Source organism: Grammomys surdaster, unplaced genomic scaffold (genome assembly GCF_004785775.1).
Source record: "Grammomys surdaster isolate TR1022 unplaced genomic scaffold, NIH_TR_1.0 361, whole genome shotgun sequence".
Classification (NCBI taxonomy): Eukaryota; Metazoa; Chordata; class Mammalia; order Rodentia; family Muridae; genus Grammomys; species Grammomys surdaster.
Genome location: NW_021604780.1, coordinates 459,733 through 485,156, shown reverse-complemented (window position 1 = coordinate 485,156; position 25,424 = coordinate 459,733). Strand labels below are relative to the sequence as shown.

The window sequence follows — 25,424 nt, the reverse complement described above, 5'->3', positions numbered from 1 at the left end:
CCGCCGCCTGATTTCTTTGAAGTTCTAATCAGTGTTGTCGCCTCTGACTTGTTTTCCAACCACAGAACAAGAATACAGTGAGCTTTTCTGATAACTGGGAACTCATTTCTCCACTGGGGAGACTGGAGCCTTTGAAAGTTGTCTTCAGTGGGTACATTGTTGAGCATCACACAACAGACAAATGGAAGCACACAGATTTCAAGGTAAGCAGTAAGGGGCTCAGACTTAAGAACTTTCTCTTCTGCTCCTCTGGGCTGAGTGTGGCCACTGCTCTGACCTCCTTTTCAGACTTTTCCTATTTTGACTGTTCTATCTTATACACACCATAACTTATTCCCTGATGAATTGGTACAGTCCCTGATATCGAAAACAACAGCTAGTGTTGACCTGTTTTGTGGGACAGGTGACAATCATGCCAGTATTTCTTGGGGCTGGAACTCTATCACATCATCATGCTCATAAAACAAAACATGTACAAAGCACCCATTAAAATGTCATGTGTTACCTGCCACTGTCCTTATCGTGGATGTGGTAAGAGCCTCATTAGCTCTTTTGTTTGAAGCTAAGTGATGGCGATGCCAGTTCTACGGGCAAAAAAGTCACCTCAGTCACCCTGACCTTCATCTCACTATGTGTTTTTCTCTCTCTTGACCTTATGTAGGATTTAAAAATATAGTTTAGATGTAGACTTTACATCTATCTATCTATCTCTGTCTATCTATCTATCTATCTATCTATCTATCTATCTATCTATTTATCTATCTTGTCTGGTTCTTGGTTCAAGCCTCTTCCAATCTATTCAGATAGATATCCTGTGACCTTAGTCACAGTTTGGCTATCATTTGGGGGTTAAGTCATATAGTGGCAAAATCAGGGATCAAGTCTCCTTGGTCACTTTAACACATGTGGTGACACATGGGGGAGTAGTAACCTTACTGTGAGGTGTTTTATTGATGCAGTGTCTTCAGGACCCTGCTCCTACCAGTGCATGTGAATTTTGAGATGGAATCACAGAGCTCTGAGATGAGATGGACCAAAGAGAACTTGACCCCCTTACATAAAGGAGATCCTGTGAAGCGAAGCAACTTCCTTATGGGCATCTATCTGATCTATGAGTGGTGGAGCAAGATGGAAATGCAGGTCTACAGGTCTCAATCCTGTGTTCTTCCCGCCAAAACAGAAGAGCATCTGCTGAGTGTCAGGTCAGACTGTCCCTGACAATCTTCACCACATGTAATAAAAGTAACAAAAGATTCTATCTTTAGTCAGGTATATCACCATGCATGGGTGTCAATTGTCAACTCTGGCTTCCAGGGATTAGACAGAAGAAGGACCTCAGTAGGAAGTTTTCATGGTACACCCTTTTATCTTTAGGACACTGGGTGATACTGGTCTCTTTGCTTCTCGTTGGATAGAACCTCCTGTATCCTAGATTAATCAAAGTGACTTCTAAATGATACCTAAAATCTTCCAACAACTTGGACTTAAACAGGTATGCAGTTTTCAAGCCCGTAAGTTGTCCATTGTCCCTCCTTAGGACATGGTGGCAACTTTAGCATCTGTTTCCCCATTTTTAATTTGAGACCTGTCCTAGTTTGTTTTTATTGCTGTGATGAACACTGACCAAAACCAAGTGCCTCAAATTTGTGTCAAGTACATAAGACTAACCACAGAGAGCCACTAGTAATACAGAAAAGGAGACCATTTCTCGAATGGCAGAGCCCCACTGAACTATACCTTCCAGGTTTCGTTTTGTACTTTTTTGTTGTTTTACTTTTAACGTCATCTAACATTCTTCTCAGCTGCAGCCTTTTCAGAGCTAGGCTTAGAGGTCTGAGGTGTGCTTTGTGTACTTACTCCTAGGTGTAGCTACATGCTGCCTTTGCATCTGTGATCAGTCAGTCCCCTTAACGCCTGGGCTCATCCTGGCCTCCTTGTTGCTGTCACAGAGACTTTGAAACAAGGACCTCTTTCCTTCTCAACATGTTTCATGATCTGTTAGGAGTTTATCTTGGAATGTCTTTTTACTGGCCCATCCTTCTTATGCAACTACTAATTAGGCTCTGTGTCACTGCCAAAATTTTTCTGTAATTCAAAATGAGCTTTCCTTTGCTTTAAACCTGGAATTGTCCCCTTTCCTGTATCTCTTCCTAGATCAGATGGCTACTTCCCTTCCTGGTTGGAGTAACTTCTACAGCACTTCAATTTATTCATTGTCAATTGAAATATCTCTTCCCTTCTGAAAAATAATGATAGTCACAGCTACTCCTGGCCAGACTTCCTTGGGCACCAGACTGCCTTTGTCTACCTTGTCTCTGAGGAGCCTGGTGCTAAGGGAAACACCATTGCTACCCCAGTGGATGGTGAGGGCCAAGCCTCAAGGTCACAGAACATGGCACTGCACAGATGCAGATGGAGGGTGCCAAGCAGGCCCTGGATGCCAGATTCCACTCTAGAGATGAGGCAGTGAAGCTGACGCTGGGGTTACAGCAAAATTCAGCTTGCAGCTGTTGTTTGAATAATTGAATCTTCCACTGCCGTTCCATCTTATAAGGGCTTAGACATTAGTGTTATTAAATCCTGTCTCTAGGCCAGATCTGTTTTAAAAACAACCACCCACAAAACCAAAGAAGTGTACCACCAGCACTCTCCCTGACAGACTGTATTCCACACAGCCCCCTTTTCCTCCTTGCCTACAGTTTTAAGTGTCCTCTGTCTCTCTGGAGCCAAAACTGTTGCTTCCTCCCTAGAAAACAGTCCTCCTCTGTCTGCTGTTGGTAGTCCGTCTTCTCTCCATCCGTTTGGTGTAAACTGGGGCAAATAGGAGAGGGGAGAGGACCCTGAGGTCTCTATCTACCCTTGAAAAGAACACTCCTGGGTGAGGCTGCTGTGTGATTCTGGGTTGCTCCTCAATCTCTCTGTGCTTTAAATAGTCTGGAAAATAGGGGTGAGGGACGACTAGGCTTTGGTGTGAGACAAAGGCAATTTTTGAATTCCTCAATCTCCTGTGCCAGGAAGAACCCCCTCCAGGTCACGACTCCGCTCCCCCAGTTCGGTTAGAGTATACCTGTTTCCTAGCCAAGGTCTCTTATTTCCTTTGGAACTCCCTAAAACGTAAGGCTCGCTGTACTGAGTCTCTCAGAAAAGTGGAGCCAGGAATGGAGCACTGTAGGGCTAACTGGAACATTGGCAACGGCCTGTTCCTGAGCTAAATCCTCCAAGTGTTCCATGATGTCATCTGGCCCCCCTTCCGGGTGGCTCCAGGGAGAGCCTGGAGCCCCAGCTAGGCTGGGGCTGACAGAGGGGCTGGCAGGCTCTGCTCTGAAAGGAGGTTGAGCTACACCTACCCAGGCATTTACAGCCCCGCATGGGGCTCAGAGCTGGAGCCTATGAGTGCACAAATACTCCAGATCGTCCTTCGTGGGTGATGCTGCCAGGTGAAAGTGAGACGGGCCACCGAAGCCCGCCCGGCTCCCTCTCCTGGGCACATCTAGGCTCCGATTGTTGGCTGCAGTCCAAGGCAGCCCCAGCACCCATAGTTATGGCTTATTCAGAGAGAGGATAGTTCTTTTGGTTGGAGAATCGTTGTGTAGGTAACTAGAGACTAGGTTAAGAGGCCACAGACGTTTATAAGCAAATGCTAAGCGTCTGTGTTCACCTCCTCCCCAGCCTGATGCTTTGGATCTCTGCATTTGTAGGCGAACCTAGACTCTCCCAGCTCTCTGTCTTCAAGGAGGGGGTCGACAGCGTTAGAGGGGAGGGAGGCAGAGCATCATGCGCCTTGCAGCAGGCCCTCCCCTCTGACCTGAAAAGGTGGGGAGGGGGAGGCCTCCGGATTGCAGCTCTGCTGGCCCTTTTCTGCGGGTCCTCCGGGAAAGACAGTCTATTTATTTGACGACCTGTTTCTGATTTTAGACCGCATCCCTAACCTGGATTCTCCACATCACCCGCAGACAGATTTTCTCTGGTTTGGAGGAAGATTGTTTGTATCAAAGCCCCACCCATCACTAGGCTGGGTCTGCTTCTGAGTGAGGAGGTGGAGCTCTGGGGCTCCTGCGGGGCTTTCTGCTTCAGGCTCTTCTCAAGTTTCTTAACCCAGTTCTCTGCCATTGGATTATTCTGATGTGCCCCTCCCCTTTCTTCCTCTGTTTTAATCTTTAATTATGGTTATTTCTAAAAGTACAGAAAAGTAGAGAAATAAAAGAGCCAGCATAGCTGTTACGTCTGGCAGCCAAACTTCCTCAAGGGTCCATACACACTTGGAATTGTCCTGCAGCAAACCTAAATTTTCTCTTCTCATATGTAAATGGAATTTATTTTTAAATAACAAAGGCTTACAAATTAAACCCATCATCATCACCCTCCAATGGCAATCATAATTCCTCCACTTTCTTAACAGTCCACCTTTTTTTTCTTCAAAGTTTGTCTGAAAGCATTACCATGTTTTGTTGATATATCTCTTGGGTTTCTTTTGAGCTATTAATTTCTTGTACTTTTTCTTTTTTGGAGACAGAGTCTGAGGATGATTTCCCCAGTGAATGACAAAATCCAGGGAGTAGCTCTCCTACTGAGGGAGAAATATTAGACTTGTATCCATAGGAAAGGTCTTTCAATTATAGTGTAGAGGGAGGGAACTGAGGTGGAGGTGGACTGCATCCTGACCTTTGAATAGTTCTGATGGCTGGGTGTAGGTGGCCTCCTTTGATGCCTGGGCTCCATGTTAGAGCTTTAGACCAAGCCTGAAGGGCAGGAGTTAGGGGACTGAATGGGCAACCCTCCCTGCCTTGCCTCTTTTTTGAGGAAACAGGACACCAACAAGCATCTGGCAAAGAGAGAGCTCCATCAAACCTTGCTGTGTAGTTCCAAGTCTTACAGAACCCAGGAGAAGACGGAGGGGCAGGCAGGGGAAATTGCTTGGCAGCCTAGATGGTACATTAGGGTTCTGGGGAAGGCTGCCCTCTGTCTGCTCTGACCTCTTTGGTCTGGAAAGAAGATAGTAGCTAAGGTTGATGATTAGCTGGGCCCTAGTAACTGCCTGTTAGAGGGACTGAATTGCTCTGTGTGGGCAAAGAGTTGGGGCCTGTTTACTTTTTTGTTTCTGCCACATGTAGTCCAAACTGCCCCTTTGATGTCTGATAAATCCCAACCTGCCTGAGAGGAAGCAGCTCCTCAATACTGTCCCAGGTGTGTAGCAGGTAAACAGTGCTCCCCTTCTCTGCACATCACTGGTTCGATTCTCCCCTGAATGTGGTGTATATTCTGCCACATATTGCTCGTGGAGCTCAGTAGAAGGTAAGGACAGTGTTCCACACAGCTCTGTGTTCACAGAACCAGGCATGTCTAACCCGTACTGGGTGCTCAATGTATCTGCCTGTGAACCAAAACCTTGTGGAAAAATCCCTAAAATGGAAAACAAGCTATTCCATGAAGAACACTGACAAAAATCTCCATCCCAGATGAACCTGCCCAATCTCTCTACATGAATATGTGGCGGATGACCAAGCAAAGTCGACTCTGGGGCAGAGAGAGATGCGAATGCTAACCCTAGTCTGCAGGAAGTAATCCTCTGACTCCAGCTAAAGTCCCACATCTCACACCCTACACCCCAACAGGAAGAGGCAAGGGAGGCTCCTTTGATGAGACAGAGAAGACAGGGATACTCATTCATTCATCAAGAACAAGAGAGAACTTACTCTCTGCTAGATGCAGGGATGGAGGTGAAATGAGACAGGACCCCATCCCCCAGGTGCTTTCTCAGGTCGGTGCTGAGACAGATGCTGCTAACTGTTTACCAGTGAGGTCCCCAGGAAAATAAAAACCAAAGAGCATTTGTTGTATTTTAAGTCATAAACACTTTGACTTACAGCCAATCACAAGATATGACCGCATCAGCAGAGAGAAGAGCTGTGAAGAGATAGGCCAGCCAGCAGCCTGGCCTCGATGCACTGCTGGCTAGAGGCAACAAGACCAAAAAGGAACCTCAGACCTTTCTATCTGCAAAATTAAAGAATGTACTGTGAGTGTAAGAAAAGTAGCCCAGGGAAATCACTATATTTGTTTTCCCTAGAGAGGAACAAGAGTGAATGCTTCCAGAGTTAATGTCTGATATGTATCTCGAGGGAAGAAACTGTGCTACACTGAGTGGAAAGAACAGTCTTGGGAAGGCAGTCTCTGTCTCCATACAAAGATGAGTCTGGCACGTAGGTAAATGGTACAGGCAATGGCTTGCCCTGTGTTCAGAGAGGCTATTGTGTATGATTTTAGGAGCTGTTGTCCGTAGTGGGCAGTAAAATAATAGCATCATTTTCAGCAACTTATGAAACAGGCTCATATATATTTTAAATCTAATCCTTTGACTCTGCAGTGTCAGTGTTCATATGCTTGTTATGCAGATGAGAAATCACTGACTTGGAGAAGTTAAGGAGGGTCTTTCTTTTCCAACCTTCTGTTTAGTGCTTGTCTTCCCTCAGCCTTCCAGTCTCCTGTATGAGCTACAAGAGACAAGATCAAGAAGCCAGACCCACGTCAAGAGCACGTACAAGAGGTCTGTTAGTACTGTGGGACAAGAGTAGTCAGGAAGGGCTGGAGAGAGAGCTCTGTGCTTAAGAGCATTTGATGTTCTTATTGAGTACCTGGGCTGGGTTCCCTGTACCCACAGAACAACTCGCTACTATCTGTAACTTCAGTTCCTGGGAACTGACACCCTCTTCTGGCTTCCAGAATGCTGCACACATTTGGTATACATACAAACATGCAGACAAAAAACTGATACACATAAAATAAAAAAATCTTTTTTTAAAAGTAGTCAGGAGCATTATGAGTCTATAAGTGGCGGTATATAGGAACGAGGACTGTATAGCTCACTGTAAATTAATGTGATACTTTGTACTGTACTATGTAAAAGATACATCATTAGCCCTATGAAAGGCAGTCCTCTGGAGGGGTGAGAAGGATGAGAAGATGCCTGCAATGGGGACTTCAGTCATGCATCCACAGATACTGTGTATTTATTTTGTTCCAATCAATGTGCCCAATGCCAACTAGGGAACCAAGAGCAAGGAACAGGATGCAACTCTTGTTCGGTATCAGGAAGAATGTTCTGAAAGTCCACACTATCTAGTCATGAACAGGCTTCTTGGGGGCTTCCTACCCTTCCAATAATCAAGAGGAGGTAAGAGCCCCGCTTATTAGCATGTGCTAGAATGACTCTTTTGTCGAGTGTGTAAGTTTAAACAAAATGCCTTCCAGTTCAGAATTTACTCTGGCAGGCTATTGAGTGCTGTTTTGAAAAATGTCCTGATCTCTCTTTCTGCCTGGCCTTGACATCCCAGCTGTGCGTTCCACATTCTATGACAGCTAGCTGTGGTGGGCTAGCTAGCCTGGAAACTGAGCTGCCATCTGTGACAGGGATGATGGAGTTCTGGTGGATTTGTGTGGGCTCAAGGAATGTGGTATTGAAGACATACACACACAACCTGCTTAAGAACATCCCATGGGCAGAAAATGTTTTCTTCCTCTTTAGCCTCAGTCTGTTGCTATGCCAGGAGGGCACAATGGTGCCTTTGACAGGGGCAGCTGGAAAGGGGATATTGGCAGAGAGGCTGGAAGTGGAGTGTTGCAGCTGGGGTGGGGGTGGGGGGCTCAAGTTCATATCCAGGAGTGAGCCTGCACTAGGTGCCAGTTTCCAAAACAAAACTGCTGTTTCTCAGAGCTCATGGTGCCGGGTTGCCTCAGAGCTGGACAGAGGGCAAAGCCGTTTCCTCTCCACAGCTCCACATCCCCAAGCTTAGAAAAACTTTGGTGTTTTAGGGCTTCCTTGCTCTGGATGCAGATTTAGCAGGCTTTTCTGGCCCTCTGGAGAGCTGAGGCCAATGGGCTGGATGGGATTTTCTGAGCGTCCAACCCCATTAAGCAGAACAGGACTGGTAGGTAGTCTTGGGACCTGGCAGGGCTCCAGGGCAGGTAGGCCTCTGGGCAACAAGCAGGGCTCAGGATGCAGGCCCTTTCTCTGCCTTGCAGGGTCACTGCCCGGCATCCTCACTGCTGTACTGGCCCTGCCCACTCACTCAGTTTGGTGGGAAAGAGGTGGGAGAGCCCTGGCATTTCCTGTCCTGGTTCCCAGTTGTCCAGACCCTCTGGACAGCTCAGAGTGATGTGTAGGCTATCTTCCCACTCTCTCGGGGGTTAAGAGGTCCGAGTGCCAGGCTGTTAGCTCGGCCGTCCATTTCCCTCTTTGTGCTACCAACGGAGCAGGTGGCTCCCCTGGATTCTAGTGGCTGCCAACAAAAAAGTGTGACTTCAGGTGGTCTCTGGTAATTTTTATTAGTGTTCTCACTGAAGATGAGGTTTTCACACTTTGATTTGACTTTACTATCAATGAATCGCTACAGAGAAATTAATTCCTCTTGGGCTCTTTGCTGGCTCTCTGACTGTCAGATGAAAAAAGTCCTTGCTTCAGAAAGCACTGTCGGATGCACACCTCACGCCGTGAAGGGGAGACGGCCTCTCAACTAAATACCCATGCACAGTAGGTGGACAGCAGAAGTGTTATGCAGAACTGTCCCTCTAGGGATATCCTGGCATTATAGGGGGCGAGTGGGGCTGGCATTGCAGACCAAGGTATGAAACTCACCTGGTCATAGAGTATTTATTTAACTTTAAGGCAGGGTCTCACTGTGTAGCCTTGTCTGGCCTGGAATTTGCTATGTAGACTGGACTAGCCTCCAACTCACAGAGATCCATTCACCTTCCTCTGTTAGGATTTAAAGGCAGCCACCACTGTGCATTTAAGGATGAGTGCTTATATATTTTCATGAGACTTTATAAAAATAATGAGAGTAATACACAGGATACAAAGTTGTTATGAGGGTTAAATAAGACATTGTATGGAAATGCTAGGATATGTGGATTGTAATTGACTTGGGGTATCTGTGTATAAGGACAGTTAGTCAATCCTGTGTTAGTGTCTCTGCCCTTCATTAAAAAGTCAATTTTTTTCCTTCTATAACCTCACTGGCCAGTGGAAATCAGATTTCTCTCCTGCAGCCCATAAGTCAGATTTGTTTATTGTATTCTTTGTTTGACAGTCAAGCTGTAAAGGGGAATAAAAGGGATTAGAATATTTTTCTTCCCTGAAGTGCCTGAATCGTAGAGTGTGGTAAGAAAGGGCACATACTCTTCAGTATTCTAGAATATCTAAGGAGGCTAATACATTGCTTTCTTACCTTGAAAGACACATTGCTTGGGGGAAGTTATTCTTTTACCAAGGGACTTTGGCAGCCATAAAGCTAAGCTCTCTGGGGGCAGAGGTTATCTGACAGAGTCTTCCAGAAATTTGCTGGGGACAGGGCTTTAACCTGGGCTGTCAGTGAGGGGAGTCCTGCCCTGGGCCTCTAAGACTTCCTGGGGCCAGCCTATCAGTTACACTGCATACCACCCAGCTGTTTTTTGAGAAAGTGTAGGCACAGGGCTTAATCTTTAAAAGTCATTCCCAAGTCCTTGGAAGACACAAAGTACAGTATTGTCAGGAATCTGAAGACAAAGGGAAATCAAAGCAATTCACAAAAAACAAAGGCAGCAGAAGAAAGCAGAAAAGTAAGAGCATATAGACGAACAGGCTCGACTGAACTGCAGGGTGCATGCAAGTAGGAAATAAAAGAAGAGGGTCACTTGAGGGAGAGGAGAAGTTGCATCAGATCTGGGAGCAAACAATGGGATTTCACAAGGAGAATTAGCAAAAAGTTTGTCCCGAGTCAGCAGAACAACGTTGTGTCCATGAAACTTGTGGTCAATGCACCGGGACAACGTAGGGAGGCAGCCATCACGGTGCCCGAGTTTGAAAATGAAGTTTAAACAAGACCACAGAATAAATCACACGTCCTCAAGAAGCTTCACAGTATCATGGAGGTCAGTAACCCCAGCACTGTTGGCACCTGCTGGGTGAGGTTGTTGCTTACTTTTCTTTTTTACATTCTCTTTTGCTTCTTAGTATTTTCTGATGCAGTTCTCATTTTGACAGTTGAAATCAGGAAAGAGTAGCACACATTTTAGGTGAAAGCAGTTAAAGAAGGTTCAACTGGATCACTGAGACCTAGTGGATGGACTGCGAAAGGAAAGCCTGAAGTGGTCAGAACTGCCCTAAAGAGGCTACACTGTGGCTCGTGCTGGACACAGGGGCAGATTGGCTTGATTGAGGAAGGAAATGCACCAGGAGACTCTCACCCCAAGATGCCCTGGCTTTACTTGTAGCAATCTTTTCTTCTTACTTCCTTCTCCCATAAAGATGTGGCCATTTAATCTGCTCTGGTTGGCTGGGCAGGACAGCCCTCCCTACTTATTTGCACCATGCTCTGAAAGGTTAACATAGTTCACGCCATGCTAGAAGAAAACAAAGTTTCAAAATTTCCTCCCTTCCAAATTAAGGGTGTGCAAAACAGCTGGGTGGGGTGGGCAAGATCAGATAATATACAGTTGGTTCCCAAGAGCCATGGTTTACTTTCTTTCTTGGTTTCTTTCTTTCTTGGTTTCTTTCTTGGTTTCTTTCTTTCTTGGTTTCTTTCTTTCTTCATTTTCCCCACTGGATGATTGAACTTGATCAAGCTAATTAATCCGTGAAGTCCTTGAATATGAAGTCTTTTGAATAATAATGGCATTGGTGAGATTGTCAAGGCACTTATTATTTTTGTGTAACAGTTTCCTCTGAGATTGAAACATTCTACCCTACAGGGAAGCCCTATAAATAGGAAGGTAAGCAACTCAAAATAGCTTCAGGAAGTTCCTGAAACCAACCAGATTGTCTAGGACCCTCTTTGCCAGACTGGCAGAGCCAATGTTGCAAAGACCAGATACCTTGAAGGGGTTTAAACCAACTGTGGCACTTGGAAAGTGCATTCTCCAACCTGTTGAGATCCCTGGAGGCTGTGCAATATACTCCAAGTTCCCAGCTTTGTGAGCTGTCATCCATGCTGGGGTGAGCTTTGGTGACAAAGCTGCTTTTGATTGATTTCTGCTCCTGTAAACAACCCCTCACCCATATTTATTGGAGTAAGGAACTCCAATAAAACTCATTGGTTCACAAAACTTGACTTTTGCATTATCTGTACTTTGGTCTGTTATAGTTTTCCTATCTGGGATGAATAGACATGTTGTATTTCCCCAGGAATCTTCTAATCTCAGCCTTCTGAGTCCTAGGATTACAGACTAGGCCTGTTTTTTTTTTTTTTTCCTTCTCAAGACAGGGTTTCTCTGTGTAGCCCTGGCTGTTCTGAGTTCCTGGAGCTTTCAAGGCCTTGTCTACATGCCTCTTCCCCCCATGAGCTGGAATTAAAGGTGTGCACCACACCCAGCTCTCCATGTCCCGTGTTATGAAGCTTCTTAACACACACACACAAGCTGTGCTCTGAGAATTCAGAATTTTTATAAGCAAGAGCCCAGCCATCCACTGGGTTGGATGATGTTACTGGCACAAGGCCCTGAAACTTCCTTTTTTTTTTTTTAATTTTTAGTTGAAAGAGGCCTAAACATTTTAATGGAAGTTAAATGTATGTACAAATAACCATGTTAAAGTATACAAGTCAGTGACACTTAGCGGTCTCACCTACATTGTCTTTTTAAAGTACTGTTATAATACCCATCTAGGTCAGTTTCATTTTCTTGAAATACAGACACTGCATGACACTCTTGTGTTCAAGCTTGGACACAGCAAGTTCTTCAGGAGCAGATGGAGAGGCGGCTGCTGGGTCTGAGGGGCCATAGACACTTCCAGGTTAATGTGCATAGGCAGACTCCCTCAGGTGGTTACCGAATACATTCCCATTGGCCTTATCTTCACTCTAGCTTCTACACCTCATGACCAACAACAGACTGGGCATGTGTGGAACACTAGAGAGCAGTTAAAAGTATGGAAGTGGTGGGGTATCATAACCCAGACCAATAATCTTAGTATGATGGTATTGAAGGTGGGGCTGAGGCAGGGGGATTATGGTTTTGAAGCCAGTTTATATAGCAAGCCTCTTAAAGACAAACACAAAACTCAACAATGGCAAGCAAAACAAAAACTCAAAACCAAATCATCACCCAAATAGCAAACCAGCTCCATTTTGTCTAGACGTGCTCAGAACACTGTAATATTTGCATGCCCCCACCTCTCTCTCTCTCTCTCTCTCTCTCTCTTTCTCTCTCTCTCTCTCTCTTTCTCTCTCTCTCTGTGTGTGTGTGTTTTAAAGAAAGAAGAAGGCAGGCTGTCGGGACTTCTGTTTTACCTGTAATTTATTTCTTTGATCAAAAACTGTTTAAAGGAATGATGCAATATTGATAAATACTGAATGAGAAGGAAACAGATCTATGTTCTTAATACCTCCTTGTATTTCTCAGATCCTTAATAAAAGAAGGGAATTGATGTGCACACGCACTCCCTTCCCCCTACACTCTGGGTGACTGTTCTGAGCAGCTTCCCGATTTGAGCAACCTCCCATCTGGGTCTATATTGTTGAGGCAGTAGCCTTTTATTGTGAACACTATCTTAAAGATGAGATTAAATGCCAACAACCTGGGGGATTTCTTATTTTTAACCTGGAAAATGAAATATTTCCACAGAATGAAGGATGAGCCCTCCAGTTGAAGCCTGCCTGCTTTGCCCCACCTAACTCGGAAAACCTTTAAGATCCTTGGCAAGGCTATTCTGGGCCGAAGGTGGGGGCGGTGACTCAATGCTACTCCCCATTCCACCCTCACTCCCCCCTGCTTGAGTCAGGTGAAATCAGGTTAGGACAAACATAAAGGGCATCTTGGCAGCCAGCTCTGAGAGAGGGCTGTAGACAGGACTGGCCTAGTCCTCTAGGACTGAACTGATAAGCAGCCTTGTTGAATACCCTGTTAAGACGTGGGCCTATGGTTCCCTTAAACGGAACACCCTGAAGAATATTTGCCATATATTTCTTATTGCTCCCTGTGGTAGGCAAATCGCTTCATGCCTGTTTTTTCAATGTATCTGAAATAGCAAACAATCCGCAGACAGGACACACACTGCTCTCAAGCTCCCAGGTAAATCCTCTCAAGCCTGACTTAGACCTGCCAGGCTGTGGACTCAGGTAAAATCCAAGTCTCTCTCAGCCTGCCTTCCTGCTGTAAAAGGTAATTAGAACACATTCTGAGTGGGGCTGCTTTGTAGATTCTGTGAGATTTAGCATTGAGTCCTAGGAAGGAACTAATGTCCTTGCGAGCTAGGCTGCCTTCCTGAACCCTGTTTTATGGGTTAAGTCACTGAGGCACAGACATCCAGCTAGTAAGTCATGGAGCCCAAATACAGTACAATCCAGTGACTCTCAGTCAGTTTCCTCATTGTTCCAGTGCTGGCCGTGTGTCTACCAGAGAACAGTGAATAAATGTGGGAGTGGGGGCGGGGAGGGTGAAGGGGGAGTTACCTTGGGGGGTATGAGGGAGGGAGAGGGAGTTACCTTTCTCTTGCCTGAGGCACTGAGCTGGGCTGGGCTGTTAAAACAGGATCCACACGGATCTGATTCTTTGCATCTGGTTTCTCAGCACTAGGCAAGTGGGCACCTAACAGGCTTTGTGTGTACTGTGAACTGTTCTCTCTATTCATGTGGGACATGAACCTTATGTCAGAGATGGGATAAAGTTTCCTATTTCTTCTCAACTGGCTACCAATCTGAAAGAAAGAGGCCATGTCTATACCATTTAGTGGAAGTTTTACCTGAAAAAAAAAAAATTAGCCTTTTATGTTAGCCATGCAACTTTGTATGTGAACAAATGTGTGTGTGTGTGACATGTGCAGTTTTGCGTGCATATTTGTGCTTGTGCATGTGTGTGTATGTTTGTGTTCATGACTTTGTGGTATGTGCAGTTTTATATGCATGTGTGCCTGTGAATGTATGTATGTGTGTGTGCATGTGGGTAGGCTCGAGATTGTTCTGTTCCTCCATGATCATTCTCTGCCTTACTTTATGAGACTGACTCTGTCACTGAACCTGGAGCACTCTGATTCAGCTAGACTAGCAGGACAGCAATCCCTGTCTCTGCTCCCAGCTCAGGGATTACATATGTCTACTGCCTGGTGTGAAAACTCGGGCCCTCAGCACCAGTGGGGCTAGCTTGCTCTCTGTCGCTATCAGCTTTTCCCAAACTCTCCTATCTGCCCAGTGTCTTCATCACTGTGCCTTTTCTCAGTGCTGAATCCTCAGCCTCGGATTCCCTCATACTCCAATGAAGGGCATGAATATGCACCCCATGTTCTGTAGGTCGAGAGAAATGAGGTGCTGTGTAAGAAAAACTTCTGTAAACTTCTGCTCAGTCCTCTGCTTTTTCTCGTACTGAACCCCTCCTTCCTTCCTCAGGTGGGCGCTAGGACTGTGCCTAGCCCTTCTCAGCAGGGTGTTACAGCTTCCTGAACTGAGATGGAGTTTCACATTCTCGTACACACACGCACATACACATACAAACATGTCAAAACATATACCAGCACACACACAAATATACATATGCACACATGCATATACATACACAAACACATACCAGCACACACTTTACACACACATATATATATACAAATACATATATACCTATATGCATAATCACATACATGCATATATGCATACATATAAAGATGCTGTATACAATACATGCACACAAATGTGCACATACGAACATGCTCACACATTTACACAAATATATACACTCGCATGCACACACATCCATACACACACAACACTGACTTATACATACGTGTACACATATACATACATACATACACACACACACATACACACACACACACACACACACCAGGAAGGAGGAAGACACTGAGGCTGGAGGAGATGCTGAGTTTTAAGACCTGGTGGATAAATTTATTTTCTAGCTTCTAAGCTCGCCTCACTCCAGAACACCTGGAGTCTTCTCTTCCCAGTTACTGGATATGCCTGAGCCTTATTTGAAAAGTGCAGTAGTACTTGTTTCCCTGGGTTATCAGCAGGCAGTAGAAGCACTAACTTATCCTGTCTGTCCCTTTTCCTCTTCCCTCCTTTCTCTTTTCTCTTCCAGCCCTCCCAGTCTCAGCTTTCCACGTGGTGGGGATGACTCCCTGCTACTGCAGCTTAGGACACAGTGAAGAGCAGTAGCGTCTGAATGGTGTCCTCCTGAGTTGGCTGACCAGGAGCTGGTGAATCCTGTGCTGCCTTTGCAGGTTGTGGTGTGTACTGGCCATGTATGGAAGAGGCTCCCTCCTTAGATCTGTCACTCACCTGCCCTCCCCTATGTCTTCCAGAGTCTTCTCTTGACCTCAGCACAGGGGGACTACCCGCCACTGTCCTCTGGATGTAGAAATGGTGCCTGTCCTAATCCACTGTCAAGCAACCCACTGTCACCTGTCATCCTAGCCCAACTCCCAAAGCTTACTCTGAGGAATAAATGATGAAAAGAGTTAGTATTAAGAGAGAAGGAAAACAGGAAGTGCTTCTTAAAGCTCCCAGCTATACACAGCATGACAGCCTGCCCCTCCTGAACCACCACTGCCATTTGCCACCAACTCCCTGTGTGGTTGAGGAAGTGTCCCTGTATCCTGGACCCCAAGGGGACTGTTGGACATGGCCAGCCTGGAGCCAGTGGGACGGGCCAAAGAGGCAGGGAAGCCAAGCTGCTGTATTCTGGGCACAGTGTCAAGGCCAGCTGCAGGGAGAACAAGACCTTGCTGTGGACCTGCAGCTGGCCGTGGTTAGGCAGGGCCGTCCCTCACTTGCGGGATATTTAAAAAGACCCCAGCAGAGGACAGAGCCAAGAGGGAGAGTGCACACAGATCTGTTTACCACACTCAGCTGCTTCAGCTCCAGCTCCTAAACAGGGTATTTATATGTAAATTAGGAGAGCTTGCAGCTCAGCTTCTCCCAGGTATAGGTGGTGGCCTCTGCCTTTCATCACCTGGAGACACATGCTCTTGGCCTTTGGACCTCTGTCCTGTGGCCAAGCTGCCACAAAGGTGCCTCCCACCGTGGTGTCAGTAACCCAGCAACCAAAAGGAGTCAGGTAGGGCCTTATGGAACCTCTGGCTTTGTGTTTTGTTTGTGAACACTCCCTGTGAGCAGGGCCTTCCTCTGCCACAGGCTTAATTCTCCTATCAGAAGAGTGGCCCAGCCTCAGTAGAGGATCATGGCTCTCACAGAAGGTTCTAGATCAGATTTTGGGGGGTAGGAATTGAGGAGGGCAGATGATAGGAGATTTTTCCCATGTGCCTGAATATGTTTTTCTCAAGTGCAAAGGCCTGAATTCCACAACAAGGTGAGATTGTTAGCAAAGAATTCATGGACTGAAGCCCAGCAAGTGAAGACACAGATGTGCATAGAAAGTGGGTCTCTAACAGGCAAGAAACATGCTCCTAGCAGTCAGTGAGAAGACTCGAGGAGCACAGCCCTGCAGAAGTGGGGCAGGAAGCAGGCAAGGGGCGCCAACAGGCAAACGGTCTGAGGCAGGCTGCTACAAGTGCTGGAAGTCTCAGGAAAACAGAGTGCACCACCAGGATGAGCTGCGTAATGTGGGGCCCAGTTCAAACTGACAGTGCAGTTCTTTGTTTTAAAAAGTCGTTCAGGGGGCTGAGAGCACTGACTGCTCGTGCAGTGGACCCAGGTTCAACTCCCAGCACCCACCTGGTGGCTCTCGACCATTTATAACTCTAGTTCCAGGAAATCTCTAGCCCGCTTCTCCTCTCTATGGGCACCAGGGACACATGTGATTTACATGAATATATATGCCAAACACTCATATACACCAAAATAAATAAAATTTTAAAAAGAACGCATATTGTTTAAAAAAAGAAAGAAGCTCTCTCTTCATCTTCTCTTCACTCGCCATCTTCCCGTTCCTCTCTCCCACTCCCTTCCCCAAATAAACCCCTTCCCTTGGAACCGGAAAAAAAAAATAAATAAAAAAAGAAAGAAAGGAAAAAAAATTGTTCAACATTTCAAGATGGTAGCAAAAGCGCTTCTCAGCTCTGAGGGGTCTGTGTCACATTCCCACAGGGCTGGGCCTGGCATTTGTTTGTCAGCTTCTTGAGGCAGCTGAGAGGAAGGATGCCAGGTCAACTCTCCACCCACAGGCACCTCCCCTCCCATGTTAGGTGGGAACCAACCAGCTTTACCTCTTTCAGTGGAAAAGCATGGTTGAGGGTCAGAATGACTATGGCTGTAACGACCCAGAACCCCAAGGATTCACTTGCACAAGATAAGAAGGACTTCCCCCAACAGTGGAAGCCCTCTAAGTGATTTTATGTACCTGAGCAGGATGCTCTACATGACAAAGGCTAGACTTTGGGTCATATCTGAAAGACTCCAGAGGATATGTCCTGAGGGTGAGTATGGGATGTTCTAGAACAGTAACAGGGTGGAGTGGCCTCTCCACATGGGACCTTACCTCCAGCTCTATGTGGTCATGGAGTTTCTTGCAGGTGGCTGCGAAGGTTTCCGAGGTACCAAATTCGAAATACCACAGCTTGTTCTTCATCCTGGATCATGAAGGGAAGAGACATTTTCAATCAATATTCTGTACTTGAACTGGTCCTGAGAAATAGCTCTGCTCTTCGGCCCCTGAGGCCCAGAGCCCCTGAATTCCCTGATCTTAAATTGCAATGCTTGTCAATCAGATTATCAAGGAACAGAAAAACTTACCAACATGCTCTTGTCCGAAAGTTAGAAAATCTGCTCATATCTTAGACATCATGGACTTTTGGTGAACTGTTAATTGCACCCTGTGGGTCCTGAGTAGAGCAAGAAAGGCATGCTATGCTCGGGAGCTGCCTCAAGGAGGCTTCCCGTGGAAAGTCAGCTTGAGGTGGCAAATGACAGAATGCCCTGCTTACTGTCCCTTAGACATCTGTGCAGAGCTCCCTTCTAGGTCAAAAGGACCAAACAGCCTTTTGAGATTTAAAAGATGTGCAGCCTTCAGATAGACTCGGAAGCTCTGTACTGAACCAGAACCAAGATGTGATGCTTTGTCTATTTTCTATGTGGGGGAGATGGAGTGACAGAATTAATACCAACTTAGAAAGAGAAGGGTTAACAGGCAGTCCTTGGAAGCAATGGTCACTGTCCTCCCAAGTACATTTGTACAGGCCACGGCAGCCCTTTGTTTAGAGAAGATTTGCTTGCTTTAGAGTGGGAGTTTACCAATCTGAGCTTTACAAATTTTCCGTGTTTTCTTTAGGGGACAGAGAAGGATAAAATCAATCAGTGGGGTGCTTATTAGGCTGAAGGCTTTCAGGGTCAGGTGGTGTCCCTGACACTCTGTGACTTGCTTAGATAGTCTCAGCAGGAAGTGTCCCTTTGGTACTCCATTTATTCCACCCCAACTGTCACCCCATTAGCAGGACTGGCTAAGAGAGGGGACACCTGTCCAGTTTACAGGCAGACAGATTTTGCTAAGAAAGGATTAAACCAAATCACATTTTCTTGGCACTCAAGACAGAGGAAGCCTCCTTGGCTGTAGCTAATCCTCAGCTCCGTGGACCATGGAGAAAGAGCATCCTTCAGAGGATGGAGGTTCTTGCTTCTTCCTGGGCATACTTGCTGATTCATTGGCATGGCAACCATGCTCTCTGCATTTCTTCAGTAGTTTATGTATGACTTAAACACCCGATTGCATTCTTCTCTCCTGTAAAGAGTGCTAAGATCTGGTTGATGGGCAGAAGCCTTTCTGACTGTTGGTCTCCATGAGACTAAAGGGTAAATGATGGGTAAGAAAAGGTGGGGCATTGTGCTTCAGAAAACCCTTGAGCAGTGTTGAGGGTCCACAGGCCAGTGCTTGTCAGTGTGTTGAGTAATTGCCGTTTCAGTCTTTGGGGTGGCGTGTGGGGCAGGCTGAGCCCTGTGTTCTGGGGTGTTCTCACCTGTACCTCCACTGTGTCACAGAAGGGTTTTCATTCCCTGTGCATGCTACAACAGAAGAAAAAAGTTGCACAGTCCCTCATCACTGGTTGTCTGTACAGAAATGTGTATATGCATATCACCCCAGGATCTTGTATAAAGACTCTTGGTTAGTCATTCACGGGGTGCAGCCTCCGTGTCCTCATTCTCTAACAAGCTGCTGATGCTGCTGGTTGCAGGGCCTGGGCTTCTCCTCTAGTTCTCAGGTGTTAGCATCTGTTGGAATCTCCCAGGGAACAGGTTGAAATGCTGTTTCCAGCATTTGATTTGTAGACTCCGACAGCTGTGGAGCGGAGTCCAGGAGCACGTGCTTTTATGAGTGTCCAGATGATCTTTATGCTTATGGCCAGTGAAGAAATACTGCTCCAGATGCTATGAAAACTGTTGACAACTATGGAACTACTAGAACCTGAAGGAAAGGACTCCTCAGAGGAAAGGAAGGACAGGGCCTTTCAGCAGGCAGTGATGACCAGAGACCATGTAAGGGTGGTTCTAAACTCCAGGGTCCTGCATTCCTTCCCAGCAGGGCAACTGGTCCGGCGGGTGTTTTTCAAGTATCAGGCTGGTCTGAATCATGACTTCTGAAAGTTATTGCCCAGAGATTTAGAGTTTTAATAAAAATTTCCGGAAGGCATGGCTATTTTTGTGCCAAAGTGGCTCTTTTGATGATCTAATGAGGTTAAAAGGTTGAGACTAGGTCAGCACGGAGGAATAATGGGACTGACTGGATTACCCATCTGAGGGTAGCTGTGCGACCTTTGGCAGCATGTTTAATCTTTTTAATCTCACTCTCCTCATCTGTAAAACAGCAAATGAAGAAAATCTGCTTCTCAGGATGGTGGAGAAGACAAATAAGATGAGCCTGCTCTCTGGTACCCATTGTTATTTCACAGTCATCAGCTGGTGTGATGGGGCAAAGACGACAGACCTGCCTGGCGTACAGCTACTGAGTCCTGCTTGGTGTACAGCTACTGTAGGGTTTATGCATTTGTATGTGCTGTCAAGGAAAACAGTCATATCTGTTAGATCAGGTGTTTTGACTTTTGGCTAAAAATGTGTTCCCCTCATATCTAATTTAATACATTTGTTTTTCTAGAGTCATAGGCCACACCCTAATCCCTAGTTAATCCTCTGGACTAGTCACATGGTTGGTCAAAACTGTGATATGGTGACAAATGTACTTCTGAGAAGCTAGAGCTGAACTGCATGCTTGATAAGGAACAAAATATTAATATGGGGCTGGAGTCAAGGGTCAGTGTGTAGGGGGCTGGTCATCCAGCATGACTACTGGAGTTTCATTCCTGGTACCCATATGCTGTCCTAAAGTTGTTCTCTGGATTTTTATACATGCACCATATGTATCTACTTTCATAAATTAATATGATAAAATTTAAAAAATTAGTCAACACACATTGATTTTGTCATAGACAGGAGAGGAGAGATGAGATGCAACAAATAACGAAACATAGAATTCCATGAACTGGGCACGTGGAAAGGAAGACATGGAAGGAGGCTGCTTTGTGAGGGACGCAGCAGCAAGGTATGCAGAAGGGAAGACATTCAGTTCTTAATGGGTCAGAAGCATTTAGGGCAAGTGTCTTAGGGTGGGGAGATGCTAGAGTAGAGTTCAGAAAAAACACAGGGAAACAGAAGATAAAGGACAAACATTCCAGGCAGTGGAAGACTCCCAGGGGTCTCTATCTAATCTCTGTTGGTATAACAAAATCCTTAGAGTTGGTCAATTTATAAAGAAAAGAGGTTCATTTTGCTGGAGGTCCAAGAACAGGGCATAGGCTCAGCTAAAGGCCTTGTGCTGTGCCAGAGCATGACTAAGGAGCAAAGAGGAGAAGCAGGCGCACATGAAGGAAGCATGTATCTGACAGAGGAAACAAGAGCAAACCAGGGAAGCTGAACTTGCTCTGTAACAGCCTCACATGGAAACTAACTCACTTGAATAAGCTACATTGATCCTTCATGAGGCTGGTCCCTTCTAACCCAAGGGTCCCTCAAAAGCCTTGCTGCCTCTCAGCTTTGCTATACTGCAACCTCAGATTGAGTTTCAATGAAGACAAACCTCCCATGACCCCAGGAAGTGGGTAAGAGCCAGTGCCAAGGGGACACAGACTCAAGTGGGGGTGTGGTGAGGGTCTGGTTAGCCTCAGCTGGAGAGGCAGGTTGGACAGGACTGTGAAGGCTGGACACAACAGTGGCTGGGCTTGGTCATGAAGCCTACAGGGAGCCACTGGCCATTCTTGAGTAGGAGAGAGGGCAGGTTGGTGACAGTAGTGACCTGATTCCTTCTGAAGTTCTGATGTGTGTATAGTTGGTATACATGTCCATTTGGGTGTGTGGATATGTGGCATGGGTGTGTGAATGTGTTGTGTACAGGTACTTGTGTATGTGTGCACACATGTCTGGAGGCCAGGAATTGATGTCAGGTGTCGTTCTCAATTGCCTTATGTTTTGAGACAGGGCCCTTCACCGAGTTCACAATTTTGGCCAGACTGACTGGCTAGTACGCTTCAGCCTCAGGCAGTTTCTGCCTCCCTTCTGCAGGGCTGGAGATCAGAACTCAGTTCCTCATGCTTGCTGAAGTTGATAAACTGTCCTCTCTTTAGTTCCTTCAATTTGTGTTTTTAAAGATCTTCCTGTTCCTGATGAGGGGAATGGGACTATAAGGGGTGATACCAACTAGAGGCTTGGAAAGTCGTTTGGATGTGGTGTAGGAGTCTAGAAGAGAATTGCCAAAGGCCTCATGCGGGCAGCAAAATAATGCTCAGATCGAGTCAAAGGCTCAGATGTAGGGGTTAGGATTGGCAGCTAGACCTGAGGAGTGAGAAGTGATTAAAAAGGTATTTAGCATTAAGACAGCATGACACATGTAGGTTGGTTTCCTGGGACAGGGGTGCAGGAGAACAGTTTACTGCAGGTAGTCTTCAGGGTAACTGAAGGATTGTGATTGTGGCCCATGTGTCCATCTGTCCAAACATCCAAATACGTCAAAACTATATTGACATTGACAGTGACACATTTCCTCCAGCAAGGCCACACCTACTCCAACCAGGCCACACCTCCTAATTGTGCCACTCCCTATGGCCAAACATTCAAACACTTGAGTCTATGGGGACCATACCTATTCAAACCAGCACATTCTACTCCCTGGCTCCCATAGGGTTGTAGCCATAACGTAATGCAAAATACATTTAACTTCTGACTTAGTTAGGGTTTAATTGCTGTGAAGAGACACCATGACCAAAGCAACTCTTATAATGGACAACATTTAATTGTGGCTGGCTTACAGTTTCAGACGTTTAGTCCTTTATCATCATGGTAAGAAGCATGGCAGCATGCAGGCAGACATGGTGCTGGAGGAGCCAAGAACTCTACATCTTGATCTGAAGGCAACAGAAGGGGACTTTCTTCTGCAGGCAGCCAGGCAGAGTCTAGAATTCCACATTGGGCAAAGCTTGAGCATAGAAGCCCTCAAAACCCACCCCTTTGAGGGCTTTAATTATTTGAACAGTCCTGGGAAGCAGATACTACTTATTTGTATTCTCTCACAGGAGGATTCAAAGATTGGGTTTTCTTCTGCCAGGCTGTTTCCTCTTCCCTTTAATCATCACAGCCTGTCCCCCTCCAAAGCCTTCCATAGAGGCTGAGAGGCACAGGAGAGCCCACAGTTTGAGACAGGAAGCTCAGTCCACTCTCTATGCCAACCAGAAAATGCAGGCACTTTTCTTCCTTCTCTCTTAGAGATGTCGTCTAAGCTACCTCACTCCTAGGTCTTGTTAGAGGACTTATTAAATGTGGTCCTGACCTCCTGTCCACTAGCTTCGCCTTCTGTTGTGCAGATCAAACTTATTTACGTTCTTTGAATCATCGTTTTACTTCTGCAAAGTAGAATGTATTAGTATCTATCCAGCGAAGTTGAGAAACTTCTGTGGCCAATGTGAAGTGCTGTTCAGGAGTTTGATGCATAGTCCGTGCTTGGGAAGTGTCCTTCCTTACTGCCAAGAGACAGTTACTGAAAGACTCACTCCCCTTTGGCTTTAGAGGTAAGGGCAGGAGGTTTTTTGTTGTTGTTGTTGTTGTTCACAGGTGGCTGATGTGTTTTGGAAAAGAGAAAACTAACAACGTTTTAATGACTGCTGAAACACATTTTCTGCATTGCTTTTCCTGAGTTTTCTTTGGCCACCATCTCTCGCTCTCATAATCACCTTGCAGCTGGAGGTGACTAATCCCTAACCATGCCCTGGGGCTGCTCTCCAGGTCTACCAGGCTCTGAGGTTCCTTAGGCTCTGCCCTCCCCCAGGTGGATCTGTTCTTGAAGCCTCCCTCAGGTTCTCTCCAGGAGGTTCTTAGGCATGTGTTAGACAGGGACACATGGTTGGTTTTGGTGCTGGTTGTCTCGATCCCATTTGGTTTATAAGAAAATAACATCAATCACACATGAGTTAGTCTTTTCATTTGACAGATGAAGGAGGAAAGGAGCGTCATTAAAAATGTTCTTTTATGTTGTCAGCAATTTAGGGCCGGAATCAGTCATCATCCTGACAACTATGAATAGGCTGTTTTCAAGAAGGCCCACAGGTAAAACCCAGCTAGTGATGCCCATCTGTACTAGGAGGGCCACATGTTCCGCTCCATCAACCACCCTGAACTCTCAGGGCTCTTTTCTGAGAATCAAGGAAGTTTTTAGGGCAACAGGCTTTTGAAGTCATCAAAAGTCAAAACATGAAAACATTTCTTTGGGCTTAGAAGTCTACACAGAGAACGTTACAGTTATTTCTAGAAATAGAGCCCTTGAACTGAAGGCATCCCTTCTTGTGGTTTAGACTTTGATAACCAGGTTCCCTGAGTGGCTCATGACTAAAATAGCTCATTGGGCCTCCCATGTTTGTCAGCATTGGGTTGGGAGGCCTGGTGGAAGAGTTGCTGTCTACAAGAGGGTGGCCTGTGTTGGAAAAACTATATCTTAGCCAAGAGGTTGTTTCTGTATGTTAATGACACTTGTTCTCAGAGTTTATCTCAGTGAGAACAATGAATTATTTTGGGTGTGGTACTTTGAATGAGCATGGCCCCATAGCCTAATATATATTTGAATACTTGGTCCTCAGTTGGTGGAACTCTACAGGAAGGATTGGGAAGTGTGGCCTTGTTGGAGGAGGTGTGTCACTGGGAGTGGAATTTAAGGTTTCAAAAGTCCCTGGCATTCCCAGTTAGCTCCCTCTGCCTCCTGCTTATGGGTAAGGATGTAAGCTCCCAGCTCCTGCTCCAGCACCATGCCTGCTGTCCCAAGGCTACCATGTTCCGCACTGTGATGGTTACAGAGTCTCACCCTCTGAAACCATGAGCCCCAAATTAAACACTTGCCTTTATATGTTCCCTTGGTCATGGGGTCTTAGCCTAGAAAGAAAAAAGTAACTAAGACATTTGGCTTTCTGAGTAGTTATTGATGTTATTGCTAAATCTACTGAAACAATAAACTAAGCTTGGGTCATTAGCATAAATGACAATCTAGCCAACCAGAAACACATAAAAGGTATAGGTGGCCACTACTGAGTTATAATTGAAAGATGAATGTCTCAGCACTGAGATACTAGGAACCTGTGAACATTCCACACAGTCAAGCTCCAAAATGCCTTTGGAAGTAATCATGCTGGAAGAAACAAAAATGGCAAAGGCAGGTGGGTTCATGCAGTCCCCACAGGCCTGTGACTGTCACCTCACAGGTGCTACAGAGGCCATCTGTGTAACTGGCATCCTCAGCTGCCCTCCACTGTCAGAGGGCTTGTCACCACATCTAATCCATCCTGCATGCTATCCCCTATTCTTGCTGCTCCCAGAACGGGGCACTTGGTGACTCTCGGTCACGGAGCTGTGAAAGGAATAATCTTTTCCAAGAGGCGGCAGTGGCCCTCTTGGTCCAAGGGAAAGTGAACACCCAGCAATCAGGAAGGGGCTTTATAAATAGCTGCTCTTGTGTCCTGAATGGGACTTTTGTGCCTGCCGTGCCTGCCAACAGATTTGTGTTGGCTCAGTGTCTTTCAGCTTCATGGAGCAAGGTATTCCATGGCTCTGGTCCATCCTTGGGACGGGATTTGTGTTCATGGCACTCAGAAAGACCTAGGGTGATGAGTGGCCAGAGACCAGGAAGGAGTGGACAGGCCTGGGGGGAGGGCAAAGAGGAGTGGGGTCTAAGAAAAAAGGTTAATCATGCAGAAACTTGCTTATGATGTGTGCTATTGTGTAAGTGTGGAATCCCCTTAATAACCAATAGATCAAGGCTGTTCTTAAGTCTTACATGTGAGAACATTTACAGGTAAACATCACAGATGACAGTTTGCATTAAAATGGTCTTTGAGATTCAAGTTCCCAGCTAGGGGAACCACCAGCTCTTAGGACTCTCCAAAGTATACAGGTATACAGGGATGCAGGAATGAATTACCATTGATGATCTCTCTCTCTCTCTCTCTCTCTCTCTCTCTCTCTCTCTCTCTCTCT

At 46.0% G+C, this 25,424-nt stretch overlaps 1 protein-coding gene across 2 annotated transcripts in view; it reads right to left on the bottom strand.

Annotated features, from left to right (window-relative positions):
* Positions 1 to 25,424, bottom strand: part of Dgkg (diacylglycerol kinase gamma) — a 148,553-nt gene that overhangs the window by 33,403 nt on the left and 89,726 nt on the right. For both annotated transcript variants that reach the window (XM_028779685.1, XM_028779686.1), the window contains one exon: positions 17,413 to 17,503. In XM_028779685.1, the coding sequence (XP_028635518.1) occupies positions 17,413 to 17,503 (91 nt within the window). The remainder of the gene's footprint in view (positions 1 to 17,412; positions 17,504 to 25,424) is intronic.